The 21,920-nt window shown below is 51.9% G+C and overlaps 1 protein-coding gene across 1 annotated transcript; it reads left to right on the top strand.

Annotated features, from left to right (window-relative positions):
- Positions 1-3,074: 3,074 nt before the first annotated feature.
- C12H2orf50 (chromosome 12 C2orf50 homolog) lies at positions 3,075-9,799 on the top strand. Its single transcript, XM_058550689.1, has 3 exons — positions 3,075-3,325; positions 7,107-7,146; positions 9,608-9,799. The coding sequence occupies exons 1-3, from the start codon at positions 3,075-3,077 to the stop codon at positions 9,797-9,799; spliced, it is 483 nt and encodes a 160-aa protein (XP_058406672.1).
- The last annotated feature ends 12,121 nt before the right edge of the window (positions 9,800-21,920 follow it).

Below are 21,920 nucleotides of genomic sequence, written 5' to 3'. Positions count from 1 at the left end.
ACAATACAATCTATAATACAGTTAGGCAAAAAGAGATGCAATCACATAACCACCAGCCCTCAAGGACCAGTTCAACTGACCCCATCTTATCAACAGAGTAATTGTTTTTAAGAGTCGTTTTTCAGAACTGAGACTCCCTTGTCCAGTTCAGGCCAGGTGAGACCACCAACCCTTCAACTGGGCCTGAGCAAATGCCTGATAGGTGCTCCTTTCCACACCAAAGGGCTGAAAACTCCACCCTCAGATCTTGCTAACACCACCATTTTGTGAACATGCGTCCCATGAAGAGCCATGAAGCTTGACTATACTTGCGCAGATCATCAATTACCTCACTTCTCCTTACCTCTGATCATCTATCTCCTTACCTCCAATCATCTACTGTGGCTGTGAATCTTTTCTTTTATAAAGCCTTCAAGGTGTGTGCAAGGGTGGAAGAGGGGGTGGTGGTAAGCCAAAATTTTTATCCCCTAAGGGGAGGTTTAGAGAAGATGAGGGACAGCTAAATATGCAGACAAATATTTCCCCCTACTGGAGCCCTGCCTGTCCCTGCAACCCATCCCTGCCCCCTCCTCTGCTGACCATCATTTCTGCTCCCTCCGACTTGCTCAGCCCCTCCGAAGCTCTCTGGCTCCTCTGCCCTGCCCCTCACCGGGGAGCCCCAGCCGGGATCTTCCCTCTGCCCGCCAACTCTAGAGCGGGCTGAGTCTACAGGAAGTAGGCGGGGCTCCTCCTGCCAGCCCGCCCACACCTGCCCTGCGGGGCGGAGCCCCACTCCGTTTTGCCGACTCTCCCAGGTGCTGCTCACACCTGGCCTAGGGAGGTCGCGGCTGTCGCTGCACACCTGAGTGGAGGCTGGAAGGTTCTTCCAGCACCTACTTTAAAGGCCTTCTTGGGGTTGAGAAAAATTCGTTAAAATACAACTCCACCAACCCCCAAATCCAGAGATTTTTGTCCTCTGCTGGAAAGTCTTATATCTAGTTAGATCACAGAATGTGAAGTGTGGAAGGGGCAGTGACTTGCTTAAGGACACGCGTACTGGACCCCAGTGTCCTGATTCCCAGGCGAGGCCTGCCTGAGAGCTGGGAGGCCCGGTTGAGGAATCCTCCCAGGCGCAGTGAGACCCGCCCAGAGTGAATCTGGACGCTTTTCCAGGACAGCGACCTGTGGAAAGAAAATGTGTTCAAGCTGGACTGGAAGGTGAAATCTATCCCCCGCCCCCCATTTTATTTTGAAAATTTATAAACACATAAAACAGTTGAAAGAATGGTATAGTGCACCCCCATAAACCCATCACTTAGATTCCACAATTAACAGTTGATTATTTTTGCTTTGTCACATATCTACCCATCCGTCTATCATCTTGGGCCCTCTGCGCAAGCCCAGTGTGGGCTCCATCCCCTCCTCTACCTGGAGCATGGCAATGGTCACTTCACCTACTTCTTGTCCCCTCCTGATGATTGTTCCCCGGCCACCACCTGTGGGCTTAGAGCCAGCAGTGTCCCCCCCCTTGTGCACAGACTCCCAGGCACAGTTCTAAACAGTCCTGCGGCCCGGCCCAGCCTCCAGCCTCGGGCCTTGCCTCTTCTCACAACTCCCCCAAATACCAGGCTCTCTCTTGCATGCAAGTTTTTGTACTCACCCCAATTTCTCCACCTGGGAAATCCTTTCCACCTTGTGAAGACCCAGCTGCTTGGCCCCTCTTTCATGAAAGCAGAATCCAGAAGAGATGCCCAGGTCTGGCGCCCGGTGCAAGCTCAGTGTGCTGGCTGGACTTGTCCCCACACCCTGGGCGCTTTGCGCATACCTCTGTGTAGCTCAGCTTTGTCTGCACTTAGTTGTCTGTGTGCCTGTTTCCCAGCTATGCAGAGAAGGGACCATCACGCCCAGCTGGACCAGTCCAGAGAACAGTTTCATGGAAGCAACTGTGAATCTGCCAACACACACAGGAGCTAAGAAGAAGCGGAGGGACCTGGAAGCACTGAGTGCCTTGGGCAGAAGCAGTGAGGGGATGTCTGAGGGATCAGCTGAGCCACACTAGGACAGGCCTGGGGCCACAGAGCAAACTCGTGCTGCACGGCTTCAAGCAGAAACAGGGCTGAAGGTTCGGAACGTGAATCTCCACCCTCGGGTTCTCACTGTTTCCTTCAGAGGATGGAAACTCAAGGCAAGCTCTTCAGTTAGGAGCTGAGCGACATTGGGCAGTCAGTCCTGCTGGTGAAGGCCTCGATTTCCTCCCCTGTAGAATGGGGTTGGAAATCTCTGCCTTGGAGGTTGGGAGGGTCCAGCAAGATAAAGGATAGTGCTTTGTAAACCCTCCAGGTTTACACAGATAGAACAGATATCATGCAATGCCTGGCGTATGCTCATAACCTCTTCCATCATTCCAACAGAGCAGCAGAAGCATCACACCAGTCCCTGCTCTGTGGTTCACAAAGCACCCACACACCCACCACCTCATGTGGCATCCACAGAGGGCAGAACAGAAGTATTATCATCCCTTCACATGCCCCAAAAGGGGCAGGGGCTGCCTAAGGGCATGTGGCAATGATCGATGATCAGGAGGCTGTGTCCAGACCCCCGTGTCCCGATTGGGAGCCCAGGTCTTTTCTTACTGCCCCTCTTTCCCTCCCCCATGCTGTAGGGAGGTCTCCAGCCAGCAGGGCAGGCGGCAGAGCCGAAGGGCCACTGAGCTGGGCATGGCACAGACCCAGGAACTCTGTCCACCCCACCGTGGGGCTCAGATGTGCCAGACACACACACACATGCAGGCCCGCCCCTTCCTGGGCACACTGGGGAGCTGCCCCGTTCCCAGGGCAACTGTCAACACAGATAGAAACTCAAAACACGAAACACAGCTGGACTCCAATGCTCACCCCAGCCTGGAGGGCTCCGTCCCCATCGGCCACTCCAAGCTCTGAGTCCAGAGGGGCAGTGAGGAGAACGCCTGCACAGGGTTAGGAGGGAGAGGTGTCCTGGGAGAGGTCCGAGCTCAGGCGGGAGGTGCTCTCTCCCTCTCTCTCTCTCTCTCTCTCACACACACACACACATACACACACACACACACACTTACACTCATGGGGAGCCACCACATCCCTGGGCTCCAGAGAACCACATCAGCTGGGTACCGACTGCCCTCCATCAGGCCACCAGCCTTAGTCTCCCCCACTGCCCAGGGCAGCCCTGTGGCGGGAAGGGGCCTTGCTGGTGGCCACCAGGCCCCCCAGGACCCAGAGGCCAAGCGGGCATCTCTGAGAGCTGACAATGTGCAGCAGGACCAGCTGTGGAGGGAGCTCCTGGAGGCCGAGAGGCGGAGCCAGCGGCGCTGGTGAGTGCCCTGTCCTGCCCTCCTGCCCTGCCCCCAAGCCTGACTTAGGATCTAGGAGGAGAAAGGGGAGTGAGAGGGAGTAAGCCAGACAAAGAGAGTTGGTGGAAAAGTGTGCCAGCGGGGGCCCGGGGCGGGGGGGGGGGGGGGGGGGGCAGGGGGGGGCGGTGGAGGGAGGATCCTGGCCGTGGCCAGACCTGGGCCTAGAGAGTTGGGAGGAGTGCAGCCCCAGTGCCTTCATTCTGGGATCCCATCAGCCCAGCCCATTGGAATAATTCCTCTAGCCAGGTGGTAGGGGAGACTGCAGGTGGGGGGCCAGGAAGCGGTGGCAGCAGTCTGGGGAGAGACGCTGGCCCACTGGCCCTCTGACCTGGGGAAAGGACTTCCCTTCGTGCATTCATTCAATTCAAAAACTCCCAGGAGAGCCGCTCTGTCGGGCTGCAATGGGGGACAAGACAGGCTGGTCGTGGCTCCACGGAGCCTTCCTTCTCAGGACAGAGCAGCCAGAAAGCAAGCAGAGGACGACGGATGAGAACCCAGTACAGAACAATGAGGACAGAGCAACGAGCACCAAGTGTGGCTGGTGTCATGGAGGAAACGAATGGGGACAGCGGGCGCCTCCTTTTTGCAGGTGCTCATGAGGCCTCTCTGAGGAGGTGACATTCAAGCTGAGACCTGAAAATGAGAAAGGGCCAAGAAAGAGTTTGGTGTGTTTTAAAAACAAAGCAAAACAAAGAATGTCCGTGTGGCTGAGGCAGTCAGTGAGGGGACGGGCTGTGGAAGGAGGAAGAATTCAAGGAATGTTTTGATGGTAGAATTACAAGAATTGCTGATAGATTGGAGTGAGTGTGTGTGTGTGTGTGTGTGTGTGTGTGTGTGTGTGTTGGGGTGTGGGGGACATTTACAAAGACAGGGCCGTCTGGTGCAGGGAAAACTGAACAGAATCAGGTATTTATGGGCAAGCAGGAAGAACGCGTGACACTGAGTAGACGTGAGAGGAGGGTTAAGGGTGCAGAGATCTCCAGCTTGGATAATTGATGGGAGGAGCAGGTATGGGGTGAAGATGCTGAGTTCTGGCAGAGTTCAAAATGCCCGAACCACGTCCAGATGGAGTCGCCCAGGAGGCAGTTGACTCTGAGTCGAGAGTTGGGCACTGAAAACCCACAGAGACAGAGAGCAGATGACAGGGGCTCTCCCAGGGCTTGAGGGCAGGGAAGAGGGGAGTGACTGCTAGTGGACACGGGGTTTCTTTTTGGGGTGATGAAAATGTTCTGGAATCACATAGTGGTGATGGTTACTCAACTCTGTGAATATACTGAAAACCACTGACCCGTATACTTTAAATGGATGAATCTTATGATATGTGAATTACATCTTGATTAAAAAGAGAAAAAGGTGAGCGTTGACACCGGAGACGGGAATGAGCTTTCCCCGGAAGAACTCGAGGCATCAGAAGAGATGAGGAGGTCGGCCAGAACTTGCAACGTTGACTGGATGGGCAGAAAAGCAGCCAGGAGCCCGAGAAGCAGCAGCCAGAGAAGAAAGCCCGGAGAGCAAGGAGTCACAAAAGCCAGGAGGAAAGGGTGTGGGGAAATCTAAGAGCCCAACAGAAACACAACATGAGCCACATACGCAATGTTCCGTTCTCTAGTAGCCACCTTAAAAAATGTAACAAGAAACTGGTGAAATCCATTGTAATAACAGATTTTATTTAATCCTATATATCCAAAATGTTATCATTTCTACATGTAGTCAGTATAAAAAAATTATCAAAGAGATATTTGATATTCCTCTTTGTATCAAGTCTTTGAAATCCGTTCATACTACTCTTATGGCACATCTCAGTTCAGACCAGCCACGTCTCTAACGCTCGATAAACCGACCTCATCTTGTTTTTTATAGACAGAGAAACTGAGGGCTCAAGAATACAGTGGCCTTGCTGAGAGCCACACAGCAAGCAGGCAGCAGAGCAAGGGCGAGAGCCCAGCGCTCTTTCCTCATACCTCGCTGGCTCTCGCTAAGACTTAGCATGACTCCGAGATCAAGGTCCCTGCCTTCTGTTAATTCAAAACCAAAGCTATTGAAACATGGCTCCTTCATGACAGCAAAGGAGGCGATGGTGGGTGGGAGGGGCCAAGACATTGTGGAAGATGGAGAGAGATGGACTGGCAGAGCAGGGAAAGTGCGGCATAAGAACTACAGAGAGGATGGAGGAGGAGGGCAACGGAGCTCCCAGGAAGGCTCAGGTGTGGCTGCACCCAACATCTCAGAAGGGTGGGCTGAAGACAGGAGGCTCCATTCAAAGTCTGTCTGTGGAACAGTTAGGCAACCTGAAAAAGAACCAAAAAGAACTTCTAGAAATGAAAATGTATATAGTTGAAATTCAAAACACAACTGAAGTGAGAATTCATAAAGTCAAGATAGATTAGAAGAAAATACTCAGAAAAACAAGGAGATAGAAAACATGACAGAAGAATTAGAACCCTCGAGAACAGAGCAAGAAGGTCCAACATAACTTCAAAGAGAGCTCCCCAAGGAGAGAGTGAGGGAGATGAAATATTTGAAGAGAAAATGTCTGAGAATTTTCCAGAACCAAAGAAATACATGAATCCACAGATACTGGAGGATGCACTCCACAAAGCAGGAGAGTAAACACGAAAGGAAGGCATGGGATCCAGAAAGAGGGAAATCCCAGGGTGGTGGTGAAGGAAGGGGCTGTGCCTTGGTCCTAGAGAGCAGCCCGTCTCATTGGAGCAGAGGACCCCAGCTCCCAGAGGGCGGCCTCTGCAGAAAAAACTTAAATGAAGTTATCGATTACCTGATGTGTTTCATTTTGTGGAGAACATATTGAAAGAGCCTTATAATTTTGTTCGAGAGTTTGGAATCAATGATCAGTACATGGAAACCTAAGAAAATTGGGAGAAAATGTAATTATTAATGCTAGGAAAACATTTTAAGATGGAACTGGGATCATATTATACTACTTATTTCATCATAAATAGTATTTGTAATAATATGGCTATAATCAATAAATATCAATTTAACCAAAATCTATAATACAGTTATTTTGGAAGAAATGAAGGGAGGACAAAGGGCAAGAAGGGTAACTCATAATCTCCTGTAACAGAAAGTCAATCGATAAGTTTACATTTGCAGAAACTCAGGAAATGGCAGTATGGGTTTATTATTTTAGAATATGGAAGTGAAAGGTGTGAAGAAAAGGCTAAAAGACTGGAAACCGACTCTAGGCCGTGGGCTCAGGGAATGTGAGGGTCGGGGCAGAGAAGGCTGTTTTTATTATGTCTTATAGAATTGTTTGACTTTTTAAAAATAGATTAGAATAAAATTAAATTACCAGCACAGGTAATGCCGGATGGTCCCTTCATTGCCACCCTCTTTTCCCTCACCCTCCCCACCTTCCTCTGCCACACACACTGGAAGGTTCCAAAGGCTTGGGGAAGTGGAAACTGGTTTTTCTTTACAAAATACTTGAAGACTCGCCCAGTGGCCTGGACAATGCAGAGGCGGTGAGATTGCGTCCTCTGCTGTTCCTCTGGCAACATCGTTTCCTCTCTGGGAAGATTGAAATGTTTGTTCATTTTATAGGATACGCCATAAATACTTGGTCGACATTTGGCATTCATTTCACTTAATCATTTTAGTTCCTCCACGATGTAACAAATGCATCAGCAGCATTAACAAACGCGTAAGTTTGACACCATGAAAGCCGTTTGTAAAAATGTCACTGCAAGATCTCACACTGCAAATGTGTTTTCCTTTCCAGGGCTCAGAATTGGAGTTTCCTGAAAGACTATGATCCCATGGTAAGACAAACCACGTTCCTACCAGACAGACTTGCTCTAGGAACGTTTATCCACTCATCTAACATTTACTGAGGATCTACTGTGTGCTAGATGCTGGGATGTACAGAGACAAATAAAATACAGTCTTGTTCCAAGAAACTCAGAGTCTAGGAGGAAAGAAAATACTTATGTAGAGCATTTAAGAAATTACTTTTTCCCAGTGTTTCTTGATTTTATTAAAATGAACCAGCTGGAAATGATAGGCGTCTGCCGCTGAAATTCTTCCCTGGTATGAGGATGCCAGCAATGTACAGTGATGTGTGCTGTGCCCCATACGGAGAAAGTGGGTGAACATACTTTGTGAACTAATCCCTGCCTCTAATATCACCCCCTCCAATCCATCCTACCAAAGTCATCTTCCTAAACTGCAAGACTGACTGTGTCTCTCCCCCGCTTAAAATCCTTCAGTGAATCTGCATTTTTCAGGGTGGCTTACAACGCTTCCAGAGAGCAAACCCTGCCTCCCGCCCCACCCTCCTTGCTCATCCCACACTGACCAACCCACCCTCTCTTTTATCCACGCCTTTGTGCATGCTGTCCCCCTGCCTGAAATGCCCTTCCCATCTTTTTTTGTGTGTGTGTGTGTGAGGAAGATCAGCCCTGAGCTAACATCCAAGCCAATCCTCCTCTTTTTGCTGAGGAAGACTGGCCCTGGGCTAACATCTGTGCCTATCTTCCTCCACTTTATGTGGGACGCCACCACAGCATGGCCTGACAAGCAGTGCATCGGTGTGCGCCCGGGATCCAAACCCAGGCCGCCAGCAGCGGAGCCCACGCAGTTAACCGCTACACCACGGAGCCGGCCCCATGAAATGCCCTTCCCATCTTGTCAGCCTGATGGACTCTTATTCATCCTTCAAGACTCCACTCAGGTGCCTCCTTCTGAGAACTCTCCCCTTCCTGAGCAGGTTTGACCAGATCACTCTGTTCTTTACTCACCAGCATATCTAACCATTTCTTTGGTATAGCATGTAATATTGCAACGATCAATTTCACCAGGCCATGGGCTCCTTAAGAGAAAGGGCAGAGATGGCTTCATTCCTGCATCCCAAGCCCCAGCACCCAGTAAATTACTTAACACTTAGTTCGTGTTGGATAAGTGAGCGAACGGGAGAATGAATCTGGCTATAGAAGAATGGTTAGGGAACCAACCTGGAAAATGAGCAGTGCAACAAGTCAGCTAGGGGTTGGCCACGCTGACACAGACCTTGGAAGGTTTAGGGAAGGTCTAACATCGGCATGCTTGCCTGGCTGGTTGCTGTCTGCCCTGCGAGAGAAAGTTTAGGTCATGGGACCCGAAATCCTACACGGAGCTCCTGGTCCGAGCTTCCAGCCTACAGAGTCTCGCTCTGCTGAGCACCGAGTGTTAGCAACTTGACCACGGAAACCTGCATCACGCCCAAATGGTGGGGCCGCCTCGGCCCAGACTTTCCCCAGTGAGAGCCAGGATCTCATGACTAACTGGTCCTGCCACTTCTATTCAGGCACAACACTAACCACAAACAGGGGCAGGGAGGGCTGAGGACTTCCCCCCCTGCCCCCCGCATCAGATTATTCTAAATCCCACCGTTTACTCACTCGTTCATCCACAGTTACAGAAGTCACCAGAAAGCAGGTAACAGGAATGTTCAGAGCAGCACTGCTCATAAGGCCCCCAACTGGAAACACCCCAAATACCATCATGGCAGACTAGATGGAGCACTTGTGGGTGACAGGTCACAGAGTGGAACAGTACAGCCTGGAGCGTGAATGAACTGCCGGCCACGTGCAAAAATAGGAATGAATCTCGCCAACATGCTCTTGAGAGAAGGAAACCAGACAGAGGAGACGTGATCCCACCAAGATAAAGTTCAAAATGGGGCAAAACTAACCCATGGTGTTAAATGTCAAGACCAGGTCGCCTTGGGGACAAGACGGTGCCTGAGGGGTTAAAAAGAGGCATCTGGTGGCTCGTCATAGTCTATTTCCTGATCTGGCTGGGGCTACACGGGCTTGTTCACTTTGTGGAAGTTTGCTGAGCTGCACAGTTATGATTTGTCTACTTTTCTGTTTGTATGTTAGACTTCAAGTAAAAATTCAGCAAAAAACAAAACCTGTGGCACGCCCACCATATGTGAGGCAGCGTCTTAGGTCACCGGGATAGAGAGAGGACTAAGACCGGGTCCCTCCCTCAGTCACTGGAGGTCAAGCATCAAAGTCAAGGGGTCGGGGAAGCGTCTGGGCAGGGAGACTCGGGGATGAGGAGGATGAAGTGGGCACTGGCAGTGGAGTCGTGTCATTCTTCTGGGTGTCCCGGGATCTGGGATGGGAGCACCCGGGGAACGCTTCCTGCGGAGCGTCTGCGCCCTGCTGGGTGCTTTTCCAGGCTAAGGGCCCTGGCTGTTCCCATGCAGCGGGTGACGGGACTGTCCCCTCTCTTCAGGGCAATGAGAAGGAGCCCGCGAAGTTGCCGGAGTACGTGCCTCCCTTTTCTGACACGGTCCCCAATTCCACGAACCGGGTCGTGGGCAGCAGGTTGGACACGCAGCTGGGGAAGACCCTCATCGGCATGGACTTCTTCTTTGTGGAAGGAGTCAGGAAGAAGAAGCTGGAAGGCGAGCTGCAGCCCGTCTAGGAGGAAGCCAGCCCCAGGTGGGTGTGGGAGGCGCCCCGGCACCACGCCCCAGTCCCCATCCCCCACATGCGGGTGGGGGTTTAGTAGCTCTGAGCCCACAGAACCTTTCTGGGGGCTCCGTGGACTCGTTTTATAAGTGAAATCAAGCGGACTGGAGGAACCTGCCCGAGGCTGTATAACCAGGCATGGTGAGTTCCCTCTCAGGGCCCAAGGGAGGGAGCCCTGCACTGTGGTCAGGACCGCTGACCGCCTGGGTTCCAATCCTACTCCTGACTCTCAGCAGCTGCGTAACCTCAGGCAGGTTGTTCCAATCGTCTGTGCCTCCATCTCCCCATCTGTAAGATGGGTGTTTCCTATTGCTGTGTAATAACCACAAACTGAATGACTTAAAACAACACATACATATTTTCTTACCATTCTGGAGGTCAGAAATTCAAAGTGGGTCTCACTGGACTAAAATCAAGGAGTCAGTAGGGCTGCATTCCTTCCTGGAGACTCGAGGAATATGATTCCTCACCACTTCCAGCTTCTAGAGGCTGCCCACTTTCCGTGGCCCGTAGCCCCTTTCATCTTCAAAGGCAGCATTGTGGCCTCTCCAAATCTCTCTCTCCCTGCCTCCCTTCCCCATCTTTTAAGGACTCTGTGATTACCTTGGGCCCACCTCGATCATCCAGGATAATCTCTCCATCTCACCGTCCTTAATTTAATCACATCCGCAAAATCACTTTTGCCTGTAAGGTAACGTATTCACAGGTCCCAGGAGTCAGGGCATGGATGTCCTTGGTGGGCCATTTTTCTGCCTACCACATATAGGGATGATAATAGCACCGATTTTATAAGGTCGTTGTGAGGACTAAATGAGTTACTATGTGTACTTAGAGCAGTGGCCGGCACACGGTATGAGGATGTGTTTGCAGAGGATGCCCCTCTCCTGGGAGGGCGAGCACCATGCTGCTGCAGTCACCCGAGAGATGTGATCCTCAGACGGGGCTGCGGAGAGACCCTCGGGTCAGCCTCTCCATCTCTTTCATTACCTGTGTGACGGTCAGGGCGGTCAGGGTTAGGCTGGAGCAGAGCAGAGAGGAGCCGCCTGCAGGGGACCCGAGCCGAGGCAGCGCAGGCCGCCCCTGGGAATCTGTGATCTGCATCCATTCCACGTCCTCCGTGCTGTGGGGTGCACAGGGAGGGTCCTGGGCCTGGGCTCGGGCCAGAGCAGGAAAAGGGAGCAGGGTGCCTGGCAGGACAGGGACGCTTGCTACGTCTCCCTCCCCCTGCCAGGGGTCCGGATGGCAGCCCACATAAACTTGAGGAAGGACAGTCTGGGCCTCCCCTGTTTAAGCAAAATTGCAGGAAGGGCTTATTTCCTTTTTGTTGGTTAAACAAAAAGGGTTAGTTTTGCTCTTGGTGGTCTAGTGGTTAACAGTAAGCAATGTCACCTCTGCGGCCTGGGTTCATTTTCCTGTCACAGAACCACAGACCCATCTGTCGGTTGTCACACTGTGGTAGCTGTGTGTTGCAGCTGAAAGCTACACCACTGGTATTTCAAATACCAACAGGGTCACCCATGGTGGACAAGTTTCAGCGGAGCTTCCAGACTGAGACAGACTAGGAAGAAGGACCTGGCCACCCACTTCCGAAAAGTTGGCCATGAAAACCCCGTGAACAGCAGCAGAGCGTTGTCTGATAGAGCACAGGAAGGTGAGAGGATGGGCATGGTTCTGCTCTGCTGTGCACAGGGTTGCCAGGAGTCAGAATCGACTCGACGGCACTAATGACAAAGCTCTGCCCTTCTTCCTGGCCTATGGCTGGGCTGGATTTTCCCTGGTGATTCAGGCGTGGCCGTGTGACTGGGCTGTGGCCAGTGGCCAGTGGAATGGGAGAAAAACAGCACGCACCACTGTCACCCTGGCCCACAGACCTCCTGTCATCTTCTCTCCACCAGCTGAAGAGGGGAGAGGACTTGGAGGATGCGGGAGGGTGGAGCACGGTGGGAGGACCAGACGGGACCTGAGTGAGGGCGTGGAGCAGAGTGCTCCCCACACCCACACTGAGTGCTGACAGGAGCAAGATATAAATGCTTGTTGTGTAAGGGAAACAACCAAAGATAAATACACGAAAACAACCAAAACCAAACAGTCACCCACATTTCTAATGAGAATCATTTGCAATTTATTCTGCATTTGCTCCTCACAACAACCCAAGAAAGTCGGCAGGCGGGGGTATTCCATTCATGTACATGGGCAAAAGCTGAGACACGGAGAGTTTAAAATCCGAGGTTCTCAAGGCAAGTAAAGTCCAGCTGGGCCCAGGGCTTGGGGCTTCCTGCCCTGTGTCCTTTACAGTACCCCAGCCACAGCCTCCTGGAGAGAGAGGGGAGTGGAGCAGGAGACTGGAATGGCTGCTTTTTCTGACACTCACTTGGGTATTACTCAGCTTTACAGCTAACCTGAAATGTCACTGCCATTTACATGTATTAACTCATTTAATCCTCTCAGCAACCTTAGAGATAGGTATTACCGTGCTCTACAGATGAGGAAACCGAGGCACAGAGAGGTTAAGTCACTTGCCCCACATCACACAGCTGATAAGTGGTAAGACTGTTTACTTCCAGAGACCATATGGCACTGTGTCATACTGGACCCCCTTAATCCTCAGAAAATTGAGTCCCAAATATTTAGCAAAGGATAGGGGTTTTCTGCTTAAAGAAAGTCTCTGGGCCCTTGGGAAAGGGGGAGCTGATTTTCCCAGTCTCCAGGATCTGCCCCCTACCACCAAGAATAGATCATTAGTGTTATCAGGAGTTACACAGGACACAGTATTTCCCCACAACACAGAGCCCACCTCACTTTACTGCCAACCCTTCGCCCCCACGGTGTGCGATGGAACAAACCAGGCCTGATTCTGACCTAGCTGGGAAGAGGCAAGGTTGTGCACCGCAGGACACAGCCCTGCGCCCTTGGATCTGGAGGCTGCAGCCTTCTTTCTCAGGGTCGGAGACGGAAGCTGAACTCCCTGTCCAATCTGAGATCACACGTCTGGGCAAAAGTCAGTGGTTAGCATAGTCAGGGTCAAGGCCACATCACGACAGCGTCACAGGAGGGTCAAGGGCCCACTCTTGCACGGGGTTGGTACGAAGACAGCTGCTGCTGGCTCCTTAGAGACTCAATCTGTGTTTTCGCTGTGAGCATGCTCTATATTATTTTTACACCCAGAAAAATAATTAAGTTACTTCCATTTGAGGGAGAAGGTGGAAGCAAGAGGTATTCTGGGAACTCCCAGGAGGTGAGAGAAGGGATGGTTAACTACAAATGCAGGTGGTTGAGCCCGTGCAGACTGGAGGGGATCATGGAGATGCCTCTGCCAGCCCCGGAGGAGGGTAGGGGGCCCAGGGATGGGCTCTGGTTCCACCACTTCCTGGGAGCACGGCTACTTACAGACAATGCAGTATATTGAGCGCAGACTCGGCGCTGGGCATTTTACGCAAAGTGTCTTTTTGGTAAGTATTATTGCACCATTTGAGAGACTTCAAAACTAAGCCAAAGACTTCATTCCATCTGGTCAGGGTGCCACAGCTAGCAAAGAGCCAGGATCCCGTCTGGCGCCTGACTCACCATGCTGCATTCTCCTCTCCAGGCCTCAGTCTCCACAGCTGTAAGATGGGGGAGGGAGGCAGATTCTAAGGACATCGCCAGCTCCGGGTTCTGTTCTCTGAGCATTCCGTGAGCACAGCACCGCGCAGGTGTGGGGGTTCTGTGACATTAGGTGGCTGCAGCTATGCAGCGTGACACCACTCCGTTTCTTCTTCACAGGTCTGCGTGGAGCTGGGGGTTGCTGATCTTGGCTGGCTCGGCTAGACTTGGCTCCAAGCTTCAGGCTGGGTCCAAGTCTGTCCTCGTGTCTCTCGTTCTCTCAGATGGACAGCTTCCCTGGCATGTCCTTCCCACAGCACATCACCAGAGCCCAAGAGCCAAACCAAACCATGCAAGGCTTCTGCGTGCGCCACATCTGCTAACCTTTTATTGGCCAAACAAGTCACATGGCCAACCCCAGCCTCACTAGGGCAAGAAAGCATACTCACCCACAGTGGGAGGGTCAGGGGCAAATACTGGCTGAGTAATGATCCCAACTATAATGCAGAGGATCTGACAATTCCATGAGTGGCTTTGGACAATAGTTTTGTGTAAAATGCTTAAAATGGCATCTGAAGCAGGGCTCTGGGTCTCCCGCTGCCTGCAGATGGAGCCCTTGAACTGAAGGGGTCCAGACCTGGTCCTGGCCAGACCTGGACAAGCCCTCCCAGAGCCAGGCGCCTGCCCCTGCCCCTGCACCTGCTCCAGCTGTGCCTGACCCTACGCTGGGGCTGCGGCCTCAGGAGCTCACAGCCTGCAGGAGCTTAGACACGAGGTGCAGACCAATGTCCATCTGTGGGAGTTGAGAGGACATTCCCCCCAGCTAGGGGGCTCAGGGAGGAAGCCCTCCTGCAGAAAGGGGCCACAGAGCTGGTCCTCGAGGAAAAGGCAGAGAGGTGGGAGGGGAGGATGTTTCTGCTGGACAGGCAGACTGAGCCAGGAAGGGCGCCAAGGCAGGGGAGCAGCCAGCGGACTGGCTCTGGGCAGAGAGCCCTTGGGCCCAGCCTCATTCTGCACCCTGCAGCCCACCTGTCTGCCATGCTCCTCTGCGAGCAGCATCATCATGGGAGACCCGTCCTCACAACCAGCCAGTTATATCCTCCGCTCCCTGCCACGTCTGCCTTCTTTTCAAGAGGACGCCTGCTTCCCTCATGGTGGCCACATCACCCACTTCCTAGTGCCCCAAGTGGGGTCAGGCTCATGTGACAGGCTGTGTCCCGTGTAACCATGCAGATGGGAAGGGGGCAGAAACTCAGAACTGAGGGGCATCTGCACCAGAGCCCCCACGGCAGCCTCACGCCACATTTGGGCCAGAACACAGGAGGCTGGATGGGCCCAGAGGAGAAGTGGGCACCAAGCCTGCAGGGCCAGCACCAGCAAAGGCAAAAGGGGCGTTGCAAACAGAGACGGGCATCTCAGAGCCCATGGGCTGAGAAGCAGCAGGCACGGGAGGGACGGGAAGCAGAGTCGACAAGCCAGAGCAAAGCCTCAAGGATTCTTTCTTCACTGTTTATCGCTGCTTCTCTGAGCCCCTCTGCCTCATTCCTCTCTCTGTGATAGGACCAGCATCTCTGCCTCCACGTGATAAAAAATGACTACTGTCCAGGGAACATACGAGGTGAGCCCGGAGCTTCTTCCTGTGCCGGAAACTGAGGAGGTGTTCAAAACAGGATGGGGACGTGCCAAAGGGACATTAAGAGCCAACCTGAAGGCGCTCCCATTGGCCAAATTTGGCACAATTTGAACATCAAAATGATGCTCATACTGACTGTACCTATGACAACTCACCCCACAGCTTCAGGGGCAAAGCCAGTGCCCACAGATCCCGGCAAAGAACAAGAATGATAATAATAAAGAATCTATGAGTTCATACCAATAACTTTTTAAAAAATTTTAAGTAGAGAAGGAAAAGCTCTTCTCCACTGAAGAATACAGAATAAATGATAAAAACAGAAAATCACTATTTTATAACCGCCATTTTATAACTAACTGATTTAGGCCAAGAAGCAATAAAAGACACTAAAACCACTGAGTGAAAGATTCTTAGAGAGCGGAAAATGGTGAAATCTGGAAGATTCCACCTTAACCAAATTATTATTAGACTTAACCTCACCAATAACAGGGCAGCTGACACCATGTGCCTCCTGCTGTGACCCAGGGGAGGAGCACTCACCAGGGGGCACCCCTGCCCACCTCACACAGCCTGAGTGTGGTGGTGAAGAAACATCAGACAAACTCAAACTGAGGGGCATTCTGCCGAAGAGCTGGCCTTGATTCTTCAAAACCCCAATGTCATAAAGGACAAAGGACGCTGAGCACGTGATCCAGACGAAAGGCGATACAGAGCATGGTGCTGACCAGCTCCCGCGTCAAAGCGAAAGCAGCTCTGAAGGACACCTTGCAGACTAAACGCCAGATAACAGACGAGATACCAGATAAGGACTAAATATTAGACGATAGCATTGTATCAATGTTAAATTTGCACAGTGTGATCATTCTATTGAGGTTATGTAGACGAATGCCCTTGTTCTTATGAGAGAAATGCTGGAGAATTCCGGGGTAAAGTGTCATGATGTCCATAACTAACTTGCAAATGGTTTAATAAGAATAAAAAAATGTGTGTGGTGTGCAGATAGAGAGACAGATAAAGCAAATGTGGATAAACATGTTAACAATCGATAGACTAAGTGAAGAGCGTGTGCGTGTCCACTGAACTATTCTTGCAACCTCTCTATAGGTTGGGGAATCTTCAAAAAACTGGGGATGAGGGGAAGGGCCCGACTGACCGATGGCTCCTGAGTTGCTGGCCCTCAGGAAAGAACCAGGGTGGAGATGGACTCAGTGCTCAATTCCAGGTTCCCTGGAAGGCACTGGGCGGCCAGCTGCAGTCAGGGGCCTGAGGAGGGGGTCAGGCTCATGTGACAGGCTGTCTCCTGTGCAACCATGCAGATGGGGAGGAGGCAGAGTTCCTCCAGGTGGGGATACTCATTATGGGCTGGAGAGGTATCCCAATGGGTGTGCACTGCAGAAACCCCGGGTCTGGGCACACCTCTCCCCCCTGAGGATACAAAGGAGCCATCCAGTTGGAAGGGCCAGCACTATTGGGATGTCCCAGTGAGATGTGGGGGCTGGGACTTGCACACTTTCCTACAGGACCCATACCTGACTCCACGCAGGGCAACCCACTTCCCACAGCTTTGGGAGCAAAGCCAGTGCCCATGAGTCCCAAAAACATTTTGCTAACTTGCACTTGGTAGAGAACTACCATTTATTGAGCACCTACTGTGTACCTCTCAATAACCTTATGAGATGGGTATGATTATCCCCATTGTAAAATGAAGAAACCGAGGCCTAGGAAAGTGAAGGGCTTGCCCAAGATGATGCAGCTTGTCAGGGCCATGCTGAGAGGACAGCGGAGGTTTGCGTGACACCCGAGTCCCACATCAGCCACATCCCGGGCTTCATGTGAAGCAGCCAGTGCAGGGAGAGGCATACAGCCAGGTAGAAATCCTCTTCCTACACCCCCGCCTCAGCCGGCTGACCCCCAGAGAGGCAGCTTCTGTCCTTGTCTGGATCAGCGTTTGTTCCACACCAGAGAAGGGCTCTGCCCCATGGAGGTCCCACAGGCAGCGAGCACTCCCAGGATGGTACAGGCAGGCTGGGCCCCAGGCTGCCCCAGCTCTCTCCTACGGCTGGGCCCCAGCCCAGGTCCTGGCTACCCCCAAGATAAACAGAGCCCAAGATGGGGAGGGAAGAGAGGGAGCCACTGCCACATGGCAGGACCAGGAACTTCCAACCAGGACCACCTCGAAATGGGACCAGTCTCCTTGCTTCAACTGATAAGTGGAACGACATAGTGAAAGTGGAACACCTGACACACAGCAGGCACTCAACAGATTCTAGATGTTTCTGTAGTTGCCACTGCTGCTGTTGATAAGCCTTTGATGCTTGTAAGAAAGCTCTTTACTTCCCTATTTTATTTTCCTATGAGCAGTAACTGTTCACTGGTTAGTAATCTAACCAGGGCAGAGGCCAGCTCGATTCCCATCACACATGCCATAGCAGGAACAGCTTACACCAAAATCATGGTGTCTGAACGTTGGCTGAGTTTACTGAAACCATGGGGGACGCTTAGTCAACTGTCTAGATTCCCTTTGCAAAAAAAACCCTGAAATCACACCTCGACATACCTGAGACTCAATCCAAAATCCAGGGAGAGCGGAAGTGCCCCTCCTCCGTGCTCCCGCCGTCTGCCGTGCTGCATCCGTCTCTTCTCAAGCATCTTCTCCTCCCTGCCCGATGCCTGGCACGCACATGCTCTCTTCCCTCTCCCCTGTCCTCAGCCGCTCACAGGAGAAAGCCCAGAACCTATGAACTGCAGGTCCATGGCCAAGTACAGCAGATTCCTTGTGTTCAGAGCAGCAGAGCATTTCAGAAGAGGCAGGGAGAGAGATATGAAGGGCCAGGAGTGCTCTTTTCCCTGAGATTATCAGGGAGACAGCCATCGTGGTAGCTGACTGCTCTTTGGCAGTCTTTGCCAGACTTCCTGCAGCCTTGTCCTCAGTGCCAGCCCTTAGCCCTGTGGCTCTGACACACTCTTTTCCCCATGCCCAGTGTCCTTGGGCCTCTACAGCTCCCCATCTCCCTCCCGGCTGGTTCCTGAGCACTGGGAGCCCTGCAGTCTGGTCAGAGTGACAGAGCCCTTGGAGCTCTGAGGGGAGCGAGATGGGAAACCACAGCTGAGCCAGCACAGACTTCAGACAAAACTCCCACTGACCCCGCAGTGGCCTCAGCCCTCGACCCCAGCTGTGACACCCACACACCTCAGAGCAACAACAGTTTAGACTAGATTTCCCCTCCATAGTTCCCACCACTCCCTAGCATCCAGTAAGGAATAGCAAAGAAATCGTGTCTTCTGTCCAAAGCACCCCAGGCCCTGGGGGCACTGCCTGGTGGTCACCGTGCCGCACGCTGAGGGCATGGCTATGTGGAGCCCCTGGCTGCGGCAGTCAGCCAGCAACAAGGCTGGATGTGGCAGACGCCCTGGCAGTCAGGCTTCTCAGGTGACCTGGCTCCTGCCAGGCAGAGGCAGCCCCCAGAGACTCAGAGGGCAGAAGGTGAAACCCCAGGACCCTTCTGGAAGCAGAGAGACACAGCGGCAGGCCTTTCTGGGACAGCTTGGCCCAGGTGCTGTGTGGGTCTGTCCCCAGCTTCAAAAGCACTGGGCGGCAGCGGCGGCAGCTTCCTGATGGGATGGCTTTCCTGGTCACGGCAACAGTGGTGGAGGTGGCGGCAGCAGCCGCCTTCCCAGGACAGTTCTTCAGTGAGATTCTGGAAGTTGTTCCTTAGAGACTCTTCCTAACATCTGCTTCCTTATCCTTCCAGTGATTCGGCACACTCCGTAATGCCCCCTAATAATAATTAAGTTAACTAAAGAGGACGATTCTGTGGTCTGTAATTGAACCCTCACCGACACACTCTTCTTGGCAGAGAACTTCTGGATCCCTCAAAGTTCTAGAACATTCCGTCATCTCCTGGGACCCTGTCGGGGAGGCTCACCCAGGACTCATTTTGAATTTACCATAGTGAGCGAGCTCCAAAGCATGCAAATCTGTGACCCAAAGAAGAGTGATGTTGACTCTTTTGTTCCCAAGGGCTGTGGTGAAAGTGGGGTGGCCTGCTCTTGAGGCCACTTGATTGTTATAAGATGACACAACAGGATCCTCAGTTCAGCCACCCGTAAAGAAGACGCTCCTGCACTTAGCCACTCAGCTATCTTTGAGGATTAGCTGCACTTTAAATTGATGTCAGGGAGTGGCATTTCCAACCCCACTGCAGTTTATTACGCATGTAGCACAAGTCTGGCCAAGAGAAGCAGTATTTATGAAAGAGTCCATAGGGAGTGCAGTCATCCCTCGTTCCGTATTCCAGCCAGTGCTTCTCGACTCAGTGTGCATGCAAATCTGGGGGTTCTGTTAAAAGGAAGATGCTGGTTCAGTGTGCGTGTGTGTAATACATATTATACATAACGTATGCGGGTATATACAGAGTAGGTATGAATATACATCTAGATTATGGGCTGAATTGTGTCCTCTTAAAATTCGCTTGTTGAAGCTCTAACCCCCAATGTGACTGTGTTTGGAGATAGGGCCTTTAAAGAACCAATTAAGGTGGGCCGACCCGGTGGCGCAAGCAGTTGGGTGCGCATGCTTTGCTGCGGCGGCCCGGGGGTTGCCGGTTCGGATCCCGGGCGCGCACCGATGCACCGCTTGTCAGGCCACGCTGTGGTGGCGTCCCATATAAAGTGGAGGAAGATGGGCATGGATGTTGGCCTGGGGCTGGTCTCCCTCAGCAAAGGGAGGAGGATTGGCGGACGTTGGCTCAGGGCCGATCCTCCTCACAAAAATAAATAAAAAATAATAAAAATAAACAAATGTGTCAAAACAAAAAAGAACTAATTAAGGTTAAATGAAGTTATAAGGGTGGAGCCCTAATCCAATAGGACTGGTGTCCTTATCAGAAGAGAGAGACACCAGGATGTGTGTCCTTATCAGAAGAGAGAGAGACACCAGGATGTGTGGGATGTGTGCTCACAGAGATAAGGCCCTGTGAGGACAGGGGAGAAGACGACCATCTACAAGCCAAGGAGAGAGATCTCACCAGAAACCAACCCTGCTAGCCCCGTGCTAGCACCGTGGACTTCCACCACCAGAACTGTGAGAAAATAAATTTCTGTTGTTTAAGCCACCCAGTCTGTGGTATTTTGTTAAGGCAGCCCGAGCAGATGAGTATAATACATACATATGCAACTCTCTCTCTCTCTCTCTCTCTCTCTCTCTCTCTCTCTATATATATACTTACTTATGTAACTCACACACACACACATCCTAGCCCTGTCTCCTGAAAGGGCAGAAGCAACAACACCTCCAAAGCAATAAGCACATCTAGTCCCAGGTCTTTGCTTCTCAACACCATTCCCTATCCATTGAAAGGACTCGGGGCTCCTTAGGCAAATGGCTGATTCCAGGGGAAGGCAGGAGCGCCGGGCAACAGTCAGGGCGAGGCTCAGTAAGGAAATGACGACAAATTGCTGGTGGCGCCAATCATGAGAGCCACCGTTCCGACAAGCGCCAGGCAGCTTTGATATGCTCACCTTACAAAGGAGAATACAGAAGCACCGAGAGATTGAACAAGTTGCCTAAAGTCACACAGCTAATAAATGGCAAAGCTGGGGCCACTAAGGCGACCCAGGGTCTCTGCTCAGACCAGATTTCGGGGAGTGTGCCTGCACACAGCAGAAAGGGCACTGTGCCCAGGCACAGAGATGCTCTCCAGCTGGTGATGGCTGTGTGACATGAAGCACGCTGCCTCACTTTTCCAGACCTCCGAATCCTCACCTCAAAATGAGGGCAACAGCACTTCACCAGCAACCCCCCTTTTGTTTTAAACTTTTTAATATGGAACATGTCAAACCTATACAAAAGTAGAGCGTAGTATAATCCCCCATATACCCAAAACCAACTTCAGAAATTATCAACTCACGGCTCATCTCATGTCATCTACATCTCCACTCTCCACATCTCCCACCTGACCCCCAACACTTGGAAGCAAATTCCAGACATCATGTTACCTCGTCTGTAAATATTTCAGGATCTCTAGAAGAGAAGGACTAAACACACACACACACACACACACACGCTGTTTTCCTCTTAAAGATTTCTTTCTACACATCCTGTTCTCCTTAAGCCTTGCAGGGAGGACTCAATACCTTCTGGTTTCTTCCAGAGAAAGGGGCTGATGGCCCGGTGAAGGCTGGAGGAGCAGGGTGGGAGGAGGGCACAGGCTGAGGTTCACAGCGCAAGTGCAGCCATTCTGGAATTGCATTTTTGTGACTGTTTTCTGCTTCATAACCTGGACTCAACACCTATGCGATTTTGAGAGCCTGGAAAATGCACCCCACCACCTCACTTTGTGCCACGTCTAAGTTACCTTCTTTTATCAACAGATATCTATCGTACCTCCTTAGAAAAATGTTCACTCTGAGGTGCTGAAGCGCAAGCCTCCGGGGGGCCTTCAGGGCTAAGGCCCAAGCCCCTAGGAAGGAAGCTTCTCGGGGTCGGGGAGCAGCGTCCCCACTCGCAGCTGGAGGAAAGGGCAAGAACTGAACCGACCCTGGGGGGTTCTGGGCCTCCCCCGCCCATGCCCGCGGCAACGGCTGTTCCCCGCGTGTAAAACAAGGAGGACGCATACAAATGAAGATAGGTGGTTACAAGTTTTAATCTCTGAAATTAAAAACAAAGAAAAACACTTTTAGGGAGTGAAACATCCCAACAAAATGGTCCATCTCCCGCGAGGGGTGCCCGCTTGCCCTCCCGGGGTTCAGTCTCTGCCCACCCAAACCGTGGGAAAGCGGGACCGTGTAGGGTCTCCCGCGGGCTCACAACTGCGCGAGTCGCTTCAACACGGAAAAGTCAATCAGCAGCGTGTACAGC

The sequence above is a fragment of the Diceros bicornis genome, chromosome 12 (assembly GCF_020826845.1).
Source record: "Diceros bicornis minor isolate mBicDic1 chromosome 12, mDicBic1.mat.cur, whole genome shotgun sequence".
NCBI lineage: Eukaryota > Metazoa > Chordata > Mammalia > Perissodactyla > Rhinocerotidae > Diceros > Diceros bicornis.
The sequence above is the reverse complement of the archived record's forward strand: the minus strand, read 5'-3'. Positions and strand labels throughout refer to the sequence as shown.

Bases quoted from the DNA above. Each gene is read 5' to 3' on its own strand.
- C12H2orf50 (XM_058550689.1), top strand. From the start codon at position 3,075: ATGGGGAGCCACCACATCCCTGGGCTCCAGAGAACCACATCAGCTGGG. The intron at 3,326-7,106 runs GTGAGTGCCCTG...TTTCCTTTCCAG, and splicing joins AGGCGGAGCCAGCGGCGCTG to GGCTCAGAATTGGAGTTTCC. The intron at 7,147-9,607 runs GTAAGACAAACC...CCCTCTCTTCAG, and splicing joins TGAAAGACTATGATCCCATG to GGCAATGAGAAGGAGCCCGC.